At 36.2% G+C, this 13,346-nt stretch overlaps 1 protein-coding gene across 1 annotated transcript; it reads right to left on the bottom strand.

The window, feature by feature from the left end:
- Positions 1 to 18: 18 nt before the first annotated feature.
- On the bottom strand, positions 19 to 13,084 carry LOC105217647 (uncharacterized). The gene is made up of 9 exons (XM_011192747.3): positions 12,826 to 13,084; positions 10,962 to 11,257; positions 10,787 to 10,845; positions 10,510 to 10,633; positions 10,179 to 10,359; positions 6,278 to 6,470; positions 1,929 to 3,041; positions 241 to 375; positions 19 to 182 (listed from the first exon to the last, which is right to left on the bottom strand). The coding sequence occupies exons 1-9, from the start codon at positions 13,017 to 13,019 to the stop codon at positions 30 to 32; spliced, it is 2,448 nt and encodes an 815-aa protein (XP_011191049.2). The 5' UTR covers positions 13,020 to 13,084; the 3' UTR covers positions 19 to 29.
- Between the last annotated feature and the right edge of the window lie 262 nt (positions 13,085 to 13,346).

Here is a 13,346-nt window from a genome sequence, read left to right as displayed (position 1 = left end):
TTAAACTAACATCTTATTTTATATTTATTTCATATTACTAAATTTTGTATGTGCAATGGATATGGATGCTTTTTTAAACCTTTACGTTTTAAACAACATATCGCTATTGAACAAGTCTCTTCCAAACTTTCGACTGAACAGCGTTGATATGTACTTGACTGCCGTCTTGAAATTTGATAGACCTAAAATAAATGTTGAAATCAATAAATAAATTAATAAAACCGCAGCTTTAACGTATACCTTTAGCAATGAGGCCCTATAACGTTTGCATTCTTTTCGCTTAAATTTAAATTTGACGGGTTGATTAAGGTTGGACGCTTTAGATACGTCAATGCGGTTTAAACTGGAGTTTGTATCTGTCATCAAGCGCGATATCTAAATGCAAGGAAGAGTAAAGGAGAACAAATTAAATTATTTAGTTATTTAAATTATTTAAATAATGACGGAGAACAACTTGTCGAGCACATCATACAATATATAACCCTATGCGGAAAACCCGAATTTTTTCTGGGTAATGTACTAAATTAAATTTTTCCGGGAGCTTGAGTCATAAGTAAAAGTGCATTCTTCCTCTAAAATTGTTAGTTAGATCTTCGAAAAAAATATAATTTTGTTATATCGAAAAATGCTGGACCCCTTTTAGCATATATCATATAAGCTTGACCGACAAGTTTTATACACCATTAAATTAAGAGGAAAATATGGATTATATCCACATTTGGGATTTTTTAGTAACTATATTCTGTAATAAATAATATTTTTTTAAAAATCTTTTTTTCAAACTTCGAATTCATATATTTCGATTTTGGAGGCTAACTTCGAAACTCGGAGAATACACTTTTACCCTGGCACCATGGGAGGTTAGTATTACAGATGGTGATATCGGACTATTGTCACACCGTTAATAGAAAAAAAAATATATATAAATATTTTTGGCGTAGAAACCTCTCACGAGATTATAGCCGAATGCACCAGAGCGCGCATTCATTTCTTCTTCTTGCTTTTTGGCGCCAACTGGAAACACCAAATGAAGCCAGGTCACTTTCCACTTAGTCTCTACAATGGAGTGGAGGTCGTCCCCCTCCGCGGCTTTTTCCAGCGGGCACTGCATTGAACACTTTCAGAGCTGAAGATCGTGATCCTTAAAGCGTTTGCAGGTGGGGTTTCTCATCCGAGGCTCTGTTTAATCATTCATTTGGGAGGTTTTTTCACGTGGTGGGTTACAAACCCTACGCACAACCGCAGAATCGGGCTTCGCCTTCTCACTTTAGCTCGCCTCCAAACGTATGGCTGTTGGCTACACACGGGATACTTGGTCTAAAACCAGAAGTCGTGAGCTGTTTTAGTCATATGCATGAGAATCGTTCCTGGCCACTCCCAAGTGAATGGCAATCAGAAGCTTTCCTCACTTACGTGAATTTATGTAAACATCTCTCAAACTAGCAAAGCTATATATAAACCAAACTTGCTACATACATTTCCCTTTAACACCTCATTACACGCCATGAAAATGGGTGAACTCGGATAATAACCTCACCCCCTATTCAAAGATTATTTTGGAAACTACTAAAAGACTCTCTAACGAAATCGTCAGAAACACTATATTTTACAAAAAATATGGTAGAGAAAAGCTGAAAACTAAGTTTGGTATAAAAATTTTTTCGGTCAAAAACCATGTCTCGAACTGCTCGACCAATTTCTATAATATGTTCGTTTACATCCAAACTTAGCCCCTCTTAAGTTTTTCATACTATAATTACGCCACGTCCAGCGTAGACACGGGAACGATTTTGTAGTGCGTGCGGTCCCACAATACCGTGCGTGAAATACAAAAAACGTCCATTTACAAAGCGATTATGGGTTGATGATTGCTCTGTGTGAAATGGACTTGTGTACGATGGACGTGGCGTTAGACTTCTCCCACTTACCAATTCGTCTATATTAATATGCTTCGCTGCTCTGTGACCGTTGAAGTAATCGCTTTCTACAATCGGTTCAACATTTGTTTCCTGCGTTTTAATGGTCTTCACTTTCGGCGCGCCACTCTTATCGGCCGTATCGAAGAGACCTCTCGCCTCAGCCATCTTGATCAGATATTTGGCATTCAATTGTGTAATTTTGGTTCTTTTAATTAACGAAAGATAACAACCAATCGAATGTTGTTTTATACAGCTGTCCTGATTAATACAAATATCCGGTATGTTTTCGCACATAAATTCATCGGCCGCCGGCAGCACTACGTTCTCCTCACTATCATCTGCTGCTACAGGCACTTCAGCAGTTCCATCCGATTTTCCCACACCAGCTTCTGTTGCAGTCTGAGCCTTTCCTTTCTCATCGGTTTGCGTGTTCGGGGCACGTTTCCGCGGCGAACCCATTGCTGCTGCGGGTATATTAGCAGCTTCAGCTTCGGCTATTGCTTCCAAACGTTTACGTTCACGAAACGCACTTTGATGTTTCCTTAGCGATGTTTCGTTGATCAGTTTTACAGCATAATCGACCATATCCTGATTTTCCGATGAAACAATCGAATGCGTTTGGTAGAGCAGAAATTGTATTTGTGGTCGTGACATAGCCAATTGCAGTGTGAGTAATTGTTCTTCTAGTATTAGTGAGACTCTACGTTTGCCCTCGTCACTTATCTCCGATTCAGTGAGCACTTCCAACATACTCAAGTCACCGCCACGTGAGCATATCAAATCGATTGGATCGGAAATAGCGCTAAACGAATTCGGCGGATTGGCGAAAATGCCGACAACGTATCCGAAACGTTTCGACTCTAATGGAAATGATGTGAAGAGCTCTGCGAAAATGCGTATGTTATTGACACCGAGTATTTCCATAAACTTTCGATATTCTTTGAGGTTCGGTCCTGCACCGTAAACATAGAAATTATTCACTCGATTCACGGAATAGAAGAGCGAAGCTAAATAGGCCGTTGAACGTGGTGAAGAAATGTGCGTCTGTAGTATGTCACCGCTTAACTGAAAATACTCGAGGAGCCGGGACATAACAGCTGGCCCATACGAGAAAGCCTTGTCCTGCGAAGAAAAGTAAAGTTATGAAAATGGTTTAGAGAGATACCGCAGGTTGTCTTATGAGGTAAAAATATTATAATAAAAGAAGATAATTTAAATGCCTAGAGATTGGTCCAACATATGTATGTATATTCACATGTGGCAGTGGAAGTAAGTCATTCCTAAACTATATATAATAAGTATCCTGACGGATACAAAGACAGGATGGATTTAAATACGAAGCTGTTTGGGTCATAAATACTTGATTATTTGATATTACATGGCAGAGTAAAATAATGAATTTAGGAACTTTGTAACTCACAAACTTTTGCACTAGATTTTACTATCTCTAACAGCTGAACAAACTGATTGAACCTTATCAGTGTGGGCTTAGATCTGGAAAACAAATTCTGTCGTTTTTAAAGCTGGCTTCGACAGCACAAAAAGGAGCAACCTGTATGCCGCTATGTCTAAATGTGTAATCAATACCAAAAGCACCGGATCGGGAAGTACCTCTCCGAGCGGTTCGATACCTCACGGGGTTTCAGACAAAGTGACTCCCTATTGCGTGACTACTTCAACCTAATGCTTGAAAAAATAATACAATCTTCTCTAAGAGTACACAGCTGCTGGCCGATCATTCGATATCATTGGACTAAAACAACCGCGACTTTAGTTTTGCGTTTTCCAGACTGGCTAAGGAAGCGAAGCGTATGGGTCTGGTAGTGAACGAGAACAAGACGAAGTTTCTCCTGTCATCAAACAAACTGTCGGCGCACTCCAGACGTGGATCTCACGTCACTACTTACAGCTGTATACCTTAAAACCAGCGTGAATGGGCAACTGAAAAGTATAGTGCTCTCTCAACGAACAAAGACCAAACTCTATAAGTCCCCCATCACTCCCGTTCTGCTTTAAGTTGCAGAAGAGTGGACGATGTCAACTTCCGATAAAACGGCACTATGAATTTTCGAGAGAAAGCTTTTGCGGAAGATTTACGGTCCTTAAACATTGGTATCGTCGAATACCGCAGATGATGGAACATTGAGCTGTTTGAGCTATACGACGACATAGACATATTTCAGCGAATAAAAAGGCAGCCACGTCTGAATAGACGAAAGCACTTTTGTTTTGAAAGTGACCGATGCAGTACCCGCTGGTGGAAGCAGAGGAATCAACGAGATACAATTCTCGCCACCTGCTTTTCTGTTTGCTTTGATATTTAGGCTTTATAATACGAGTATTTAGCAACGAGAAATATTTAGGATTTACCTCAGAACATTGATATTAGTGTCATCAGCATTTCGTATATGACTTTTCAGTAGCTTCCATGCTATAACAAATATAAATCTCTACCTTGCTTAATTATACTTTCGCAACATGTTGCACAGAATATTATAGTTTTGTTCACATAACGGTTGTTTGTGTCTCCAAGAAATAAAAGAGTTAGATATGGAGTTATATATATATAAATGATTAGGATGACGAGTGGAGTTGAAATCCGGATGTTTGTCCGCCCGTCTGTCCGTGCAAGCGATAACTTGAGTAAAAATTAAGATATCTTAATGAAACTTGGAAAACATATTCCTTGGCACCCCTTGGCCCTTTCGAAGAAGGGTCCACTGCCACGCCCACAAAATGGCGAAAACCAAAAACCTATACAGTGTCATAACTAAGCCATAAATAAAGTTATGAAAATAAAATTTGGAACATAGGATCGCATTAGGGAGGTGCACATTTGAATGTAACTTTTTTTGAAAAGTGGGCGTGATCCCGCCCTAAATAGGTTTTTTGTATATATCTTGCAAACAAAAAAACTGTATAAACCAAACTACCTGCAGTCGCTTCTTTTAGCCATTTCCTTATACAGTCCAAAAATGACAGAAATCGGATAATAACCACAGCCACCTCTCATACAAAGGTTATGTTGAAAATGACTAAAAGTGCGTTAACTCACTAACGAAAAACGTCAGAAACACTAAATTTTACAGAAGAAATATCAGAAAGAAGCTGCACAGAGATTTTTTACAAAATGGAAAATGGGCGTCGCCCACATAAGGGTCAAAAACCAAACTATTCGACCGATTTCAATGAAATTCGGTATATAATATTTTCTTGACACCCTAATAACACGGACAAAAAATGGGCGAAATCGGTTCACAACCACGCCTACTTCTCATATAACTCAATTTCGAATCCTTCTGATTCGTTCACTTTATAATATATACATTAGGAACTAATAAAGATATCGGAATAAAACTTTACACAAATACTGTATTTGAGCTGTGACATCACTTATGGAAAAATTGTCAAAATCGGAACATGACTCTTCAAGGCCCGTGATATCGAACGTTAAGAACTCAGTTCCTAAGGGTAATTTTTCACCGAAAATATAGGTAAATCTCTCAGATATTTTAATGTAATTCATTCCCTCTGAATTTTTTTCTTATAACAGTTTGTCTCTGTACCAAAAATGGTTAAAATCGGGTTATAACTATGACCTAGATCCCATATATCTAATTATACGAGTAGTATTATATCGTAGGTAATATAAAATTAAATGAGCGTATAGTCTTCGATATATGTATCATGGTGTTGAAAACAAGTGAAATCGGTTCATTAATTACCTCAGTCCTCGTATACTATTTATGATGATTTTCGATATTATGTATATTGAACTTATGCCGAATATATGAGTCGAATTGTGTTATTTTTTTAAAATGCCATCAATAAATTGCGAGTGTATAAAATGTTCGGTTGCACTCGAACTTAGCCTTTCTTTACTTGTTTTTTTATAAGATCGTTTGATACTCCGTATATTCCTTTAATTTGCAAAGTTATTAAATCTTTGGATATCCACGATTTTAATACTGTCGTCACACAGACGTCTGGAAACGTTTAAAATATTTGTATAGATATTTACTTTTAATCTCCGAGGGATTATTTGGATACATTCGGGATGCCTGAGAATGTACTCTCTCGTTGTAAAACCCAAATATTGTTCATAGTGGTAAAGTTAGCTGTGGTTTCCCCAGTTTTTGCAATGTTCATTTACAACGCGTTTATTGAATTATTATTATTTTTGAACCACTCTCACTCTCTCGGGTTAACTTACACATTTCGTGTCGCTGCTTTGCGTGTGATTCGCAACATATCCTAGCGTTTTTTTTGTACAAGTAGGCGTCAAAGAAAAACAACTGTTGCAACTTATTTACTAGATAAATTTTAGCTCGCTTTGCTACACAATGCTCAACGCTTACCTGAATGATAAAGTAATGTTGCGTGACTAGTTTTGATTTGGTGAAGTCGCCCTTATCTTGTGGCACACAGGATACAAACAGTGGACAAACATTGTCCCAGCGATAATGATTCGTATCCAACATGTGAATGTTATCACTTTCCTGCAGTATATAGCCGCATTCGTGTAGAAAATTATCAGCTGAGGTTTTATCACTAGAGTGTGAAAGGAAAACAACGATATTATTCATAGCAAATAGGCAATCGAATTTGTTTGGGTCTGTATATGTATAAGGAATATGTATACGAGTACATATCTTCGAAAAAAGGCGCTCTCTGAATTGTGGCACATATCAAACTGCACAAAATTTTCATTCATGCAACATATGGAAAACCCGATACGAGTATTTATTGTTTATCTACAAGAATTATGTAGGATTACAGGTTCTTTATGCAGGCAATTCGCTATCGAGTGTTGCATATGTGCAACTAAGGATTCAAATCAATCATTCTTCAAATTTCTATAATTCATAAAAATATAACTGTAGAGAGCCACTCTATACAAGTGAAAACTATAAGCTTTTCAAATATAAAGCAAGTCTTCATTTAATGATTTGTCTTAGGAAAGTGCTTCCCCACATTATACGGTATCTCGAAACTACTTGGTTAACCCTCTCATGCCCGAATTAAAATGGGCGAAGCTAACATTTTTTTAGGACAGATATATATTAGTCTTAACTCAAATATGAAGTGATAAAAATTTCAAAGACTTATGTATCCTGGTTCAGTAGTTACAAGATTTTGGTTATAGACATAAATTCGATTATTATAAATAAACTAAACACTTTTCTCTTGATTTTTTTTTAATAACTCTCTTAAATTTACCTATTTATATAGTTCATTTTGTTTTAAAATAAAACAATTATTTTTATGGTTTTGTATAACCACTTCAGTATAACTTTTTTCGCGAAACCGATTTTGACAATGCCACTCTGCGGAGAACGCCTACGAAATGAATACGTGCACAACTCATAACAAAAAATGTAACTGTAAGCTTGCACAACACATAAGTCTACAAAATTGAAAAAAAACTGCTGTTAGAGTTAGAAGCCGATAAGTACAATGTTACCTATAGGCAACATTGGTCATGAAAGGGTTAAAATAATTCGGTTTATTTTCTGAATAAAATTTAAGTTTAACCATTCGGGCCGTGTTTTTCAATTTTAATATTCGGTATTCAATTCCCCGAATAAATGTAGGTGTGCTCAAAAAATAATGGGAATTTTGTGTTTTGAAAAAAATATTTATTTATCCGTCTACAATAATGTTGTCGCCTATAAAATAGTCCACATTCGATATCATGCTCTTCTGCCAATCGTCGAAAGACTTCTTAAATTTGATTATTGGGATAGCCTTTAACTCTTTCAGCGATTTCATCTAGGCTTGTAAATCGACAGCCTTATACCTCAGGAAAATTGATATTTGTGCACTATTATTTCATTGTATACCATAGAAAATAGCGATTTGTGCAAAATTCAAATTTTTAGTTAAGTATTAACTTTTAAATAGGTAAACAATTTGAATTAAATGTTTTCGATTTATTAATATGAAATTGGGCGCCGTTCTTGTTTTTCAAAAGTTTTAGCCAATTTGTCATAGAAGTGGCCAACTTTTACAGTACTGAAACGTTTATCTTCGTCCATTCCTCCTCAATGCCTTGATTTAGCTGTCATACTGCTTTGTTCAGCTAAAAAATATTGCGGAAAGTATATCCTATAAATTCTTTATTGAATTCAGATCTAGACTTAATGACGGACACCGAAGTTAGGGAATATTACGCGAGTCAAAAAATGCTATAGCCATTATATGATAAGCAAACGTGATAAATTCACTGTCCAGCAATTCCATATATATTTTACTTTCACACGACTTGGGATAAGGCAAATTGGAGACTTCTCTTTGGCGCTAAGAGCATCCCACATCATTAGAGATCCACCGACATGTGTGCGCTTATAGTAAATATGGTGAGAGTGTCATAGATCTCTCCAATACTTATGATCCATCTAAATTTAATGTTTTATCATCACTAAATATCAAATTTTGAAACTCTACTTATTAGAATTTGTATATTTCGAAAAAGAATGCATGCGTTTTTATGGCGATCTTAAAGGCGCGGTTTATAGCCTTTAGATTCATATTTAAGTCTTAAGTCTCATTTGAAAATGTGTTGTTCATGTTGTCTTGGCACTTATAGACCAAAATACCGCTATAATTTGGAGTAACTCATCGTGTCCTGAGTTGCCAACTTGCGAATATGCCATTTGGTACGTTCATTTATCAAAGATTTTGGTCCAGTAAAAACATAAGCGTATATTTTTTGTTTTCCTCGGGGTTTCTAAAAAGTTTCGTATGGTTACTTCAGCTTTTTACATATTTTTTTAAAACATCTGTATTCATAATCTCAATCTTGATCTGTTCGTCAGACGAAATTCGGTTCCATGTGGCGGTTTTTAACTTAAATGAAAGTTAGATGTTGTTTTTACATATAATTACTTTTCAACACATTAAGCTATTGTTTTTATACTCTCGCAACAAAGTTGCGAAAGAGAGTATTATAGTTTTGTTCACATAACGGTTGTTTGTAACACCCAAAACTAAACGAGTTAGATATAGGGTTATATATACCAAAGTGATCAGTGCGAAGAGTGGAGTTCAAATCCGAATGTCTGTCTGTCCGTCCGTCCGTCCGTCTGTGCAAGCTGTAACTTGAGTAAAAATTAAGATATCTTAATGAAACTTGGCACACTTATTTCTTGGCACCATAGGAAGGTTGCTTTGAGCAAAATCGGACCACTGCCACGCCCACAAAATGGCGAAAACTAAAAACACATAAAGTGCCATAACTAAGCCATAAATAAAGCTGGAAATAAAATTTGGTATGAAGGATTGCACTATGAAGGGGCATATTTGGATGTAATTTTTTTTGGGAAAGTGGGCGTTGCCCCGCCCACAAATAGGTTTTTTGTACATATCTCCCAAACTAATATATATATACCAAACTTTCTGCAGTCGTTTTTTTAGCCACTTCTTAATACAGTCCAAAAATGAAATAAATCGGATAATAACCACGCCCACCTCCCATACAAAAGTTAGGTTGAAAATAACTAAAAGTGGGTTAACTCACTAACGAAAAACGTCAGAAACACTAAATTTCACATAAGAAATAGCAGATGGAAGCTGCACTCAGATTTTTTTTACAAAATGGAAAATGGGCCTGGCGTCGCCCACTTATGGGTCAAAAACCATTTCTCAGGAACTACTCGACCGATTTCAATGAAGCTTGGTTTGTAATAGTTTCCTTACATCCCAATAATATGTTGTGAAAATTGGCCAAATCGCTTAACAACCACGCCTACTTCCTATATACCAGAACTTTGAAGACGATCTGAATCGTTTACTTTACAATATATAAAGTAAGCACTAGTGAAGATATCGGTGCAGAACTTTGCACAAATACTATGTTTATAGTGTGGCAGCCCCATTCTAAAAATTGCCGAAATCGGACCATAGGTTTTTAAGGCCCCATATATTGAATACGAGGACCTCTGTGCTTCTAACCTAATATTATGGTTTCCAACTTTCAATGGACTTTATACAATATATATGACGAATATGTGGGTAAAATTGTGTATTATATAATATAAAGAAAGTTAAAATTGTTAATATTTATGGAACAAAGTGGTAAAAGATTTAATCCTACGAATTTCCTGTTATTTCATACGTTGTGTGAAAAAGTAGATGTCATATTTGAAATGTATAACAATTAACTAAAGTGTGCTACATATAAAAGTTTCAGTTGCCTTTTAATAGAGTCAATTAGAAATTAGTCAATTAATAAACGAGTAATATAATGAATATAATTACCGTAATAAAAATGGGTTTATCCAACCCGTTACCATTGTGTTTGATGCTGCATTAGCAACCTTTTCATTTTGTAGATGAATCGGCAATAACTTGGAAAGGCTGAGCGCATTGAATTTTATTCTCATGCGGGATATAGAAGCGGCTAAAGATTTACGAAAGTTCCACAGTTGCTCGGCGATATCTGGGATCATGAGAATGGAATAATTACAGTATAATTAATAATTTAATTTATATTGTTAATATATTTTTTTGTTAATATTTTAATTTATATTGTTAATAATTTTTTGTTTTATTATTATATATATATCAAATATATTTTATTGATATTCACCTTCAACATCTGATTCGCGAAATAATTGGTATTGCAAGTCGATTTCTTCCGAAAAACGTTGCTTAAAGTTTCGTCCGAGTAATTCGTAAAACATTAACCAAATGCGGTTCTCATCTTGCTTGTACTAGAATGGTGAAATATGAAAATAATTTTACACAAGCAAAATAATAAAATTAGTTATTAGAAACTAATTATTAAAATTTTCATTGCATAGTCTTCCACGCTGACATTCCCGTTATATTTATTACAACTGTGTGGTATTAAATTATTGACTTACCTCTGGAAATTGTTCATAAAACTCAATGTCGTTTAGTGAATTTGAGAGCACAACTTTATCTGCAAATATAATGTAAATTTCGAAAATTACAATTTCAATGTGGTTTTCGAATACTTTGGGTAAGAAAGTTCTTGTATCGACTCTTTAAAAATAGCTAAAAGCTTTATTTACTTACAACGAAAAACATCGTAGATCAGAGAATAGACTTTCCGCATTTCATGTTCGTTTTCGAACTGTACTCTCTTTGGTGGTTTTGCGAGTAGGTTTGCTGCAAGCGCGATTGTTTTCAAATTCCAAAATTTACTCTTGTCCTTCAAAGATTTTCCGCGAATTGGTTGACACTTTTTTTTCGGTGTTTGATAGAAACCATTGGGCGAAACGGTTGGTGAGATTGTTGGAGATATATTTAGCACGCCTGTGAGGTGATTAAATGAATGTGTGTCCTTACGCACCACAACATAGTCCACCTCACTGGAATTGTAAATAAATTTGAGTTTTGTTTCAAGAGCTGACTGCATGTATGTATATTTTTTGCGAATCGGACAAATTAAGAGTTATGAATCATATGGAATTGAATAGATTTTCCGAAGGGAAAAACACACGGATTTTAAGAGTTGTAAATCATAACTGAGTGAGTGAAAAAAACTAACTGAAAAAGGAAAAATTATATTTTTCATCATCTAGTAAACGTCACTGTGGCGGTGATATTGCGATCCTTGAGATTTAACGATTCAAGGTCAGTCACCTTATTTACTCACAGTTCTGTGTTAGATTTACAGAAAAGCTTCAATTAGTTTTTTGGTTTTAAAGAAATCCATATTGATTTTCATGATCTCAACTGGGGTTTTTATTGTTCGAAAAGTTATCCACTTACAATCCATTCAAGTTGCTTGTAGCTTCGACTGCTCAAAATGCCTAGACGAAAGCTAAATGGAGTGCAAATAAGAACGAGAACAGAGGAAGTTCTTGGGAATATACAATAGTACAGAAAGTAAGCTTCTTGAGATAATTTTCATTTAAAAGTTATGCCTTTATCTATTTTCCACCATAGTTTCCGTGTGACAATAAGAAAATTATGAAACTCCGAAGGACGAGTATAATTATATATAACAATAAGCTTTCCTTAGACTACATCTTCGACATTTTTTCATATTCTTCCCGAGACCCGGAGCAGTAGACATACTGGTCGGAAGTACGGCCTCCTTCAGAGTGGTTTGTATTCCCTCCGACAGCAGAGCGGCAATCCTGACCTTGGATTCGATGACAGTACGCTCTAAGCTAGTTAGAAAGAGCTCGTCAAACGCCACAAAGCAACAACCAGCACTTGAGCAGTTGCAAAGCCTTTCTGGACCGCGGTGAGCAGAAAACAGTTCTTCCACCTGCTATCTCTCAGAAATGCTCACCTCGCTGCATTCATTGGTATGATTAGTGGTCATTGTATAATGGGTACATATGCGGTGAGATTAGGACTCAAGCTAGTTGCCAAAGCAGCTTGGAGGAAGGCAAAAAGGAATCATCGCCTCATTCAATGGCCAGTATTCGCCAGACTCTTAAAACTGCTCGGTAGGGGAACCCAGGGAAGTGACTGGAATCGACATTAGCCGAGTTAAGAACTTTGTAACAGAGTCTAAGCGCTTGTCGGATCATGAGGGTCTTGGTAATCCGTTAGGAGTATTTGGGTGCCACATAGGTCGAAGTAGTCTAAGTGAGACCTTCACAGTTGCGGAGATCTATCCATTAACCAAACCTAGTAACAAAAGTTGGGGCAATCAATAACAAAGCTGGAGATGAAAATATTTGATAGAAATAGATCTACAGCAATAATTTTTTCGCACAAATATATTTTTTATAAGAGTGTAGAACTGCTGCCATATAGTAGGCATATTGCTATTATTGATCACCATTCTCAATAATTTGAATAAAGAAGTAAGACGCTTGTAGCCCGGCGAATGAGGACTAACTTGAGGTTTAAGACCAGATAAAACCAATTTTCTCAGTGTTGTTTCGGACTAACTAGTTGAAATAACCGATTCACTCACACTCCACTATCGATGGCTTCGTTAACGCGCTTTTGTACCTCCAAAAGGCGATAATACATGCGTTCCTGCCAATCGGCATCACTCGGCAAATAGATGAGTGATTGTTTCTCGCGTGTGGCTATTAATTCTTTGAAAATTGTCGGATAAACGGAGAAGATATCCGCTAAACTCAGAAAGAACAGCTGATTTGACATTCTTTTATATTTTATACCGTTACAACATCCAAACCGTTACCGTTACACTGCCACTGCACTGTGTCACCGGCAGATCACAACTAAATATTGCACTATCCCATTGGTATTTGCGAGCGCCGCAAGTGATAAATATTCGTACAAGGCAGCAACAAATAAGTATAAATCATTTGATATTTATATTCGTGTACATACATACATACATATATGCAAATATAGGCCATTTTGGAGGTCGCGCCAAAGCCAGAGCAATGCAAATCGAACTTAGCGGTAAATGAATTCGTGTTAAACGCCAATTCAATAAGTTATAAATACTTGCGAATATTCTTT

This window comes from Zeugodacus cucurbitae, chromosome 4 (genome assembly GCF_028554725.1).
Source record: "Zeugodacus cucurbitae isolate PBARC_wt_2022May chromosome 4, idZeuCucr1.2, whole genome shotgun sequence".
Taxonomy (NCBI): Eukaryota; Metazoa; Arthropoda; class Insecta; order Diptera; family Tephritidae; genus Zeugodacus; species Zeugodacus cucurbitae.
Note: the sequence above shows the minus strand (reverse complement) of the source record. Positions and strands in the feature narration are given on the sequence as shown.

Excerpts from the sequence above, each read along its gene's own strand:
- LOC105217647 (XM_011192747.3), bottom strand. The coding sequence starts at position 13,019 with ATGTCAAATCAGCTGTTCTTTCTGAGTTTAGCGGATATCTTCTCCGTT. Across the intron at positions 10,846-10,961 it reads GATCTACGATGTTTTTCGTT|ATAAAGTTGTGCTCTCAAAT; the intron begins GTAAGTAAATAA and ends TTATATTTGCAG. Across the intron at positions 183-240 it reads ATAGGGCCTCATTGCTAAAG|GTCTATCAAATTTCAAGACG; the intron begins GTATACGTTAAA and ends CATTTATTTTAG.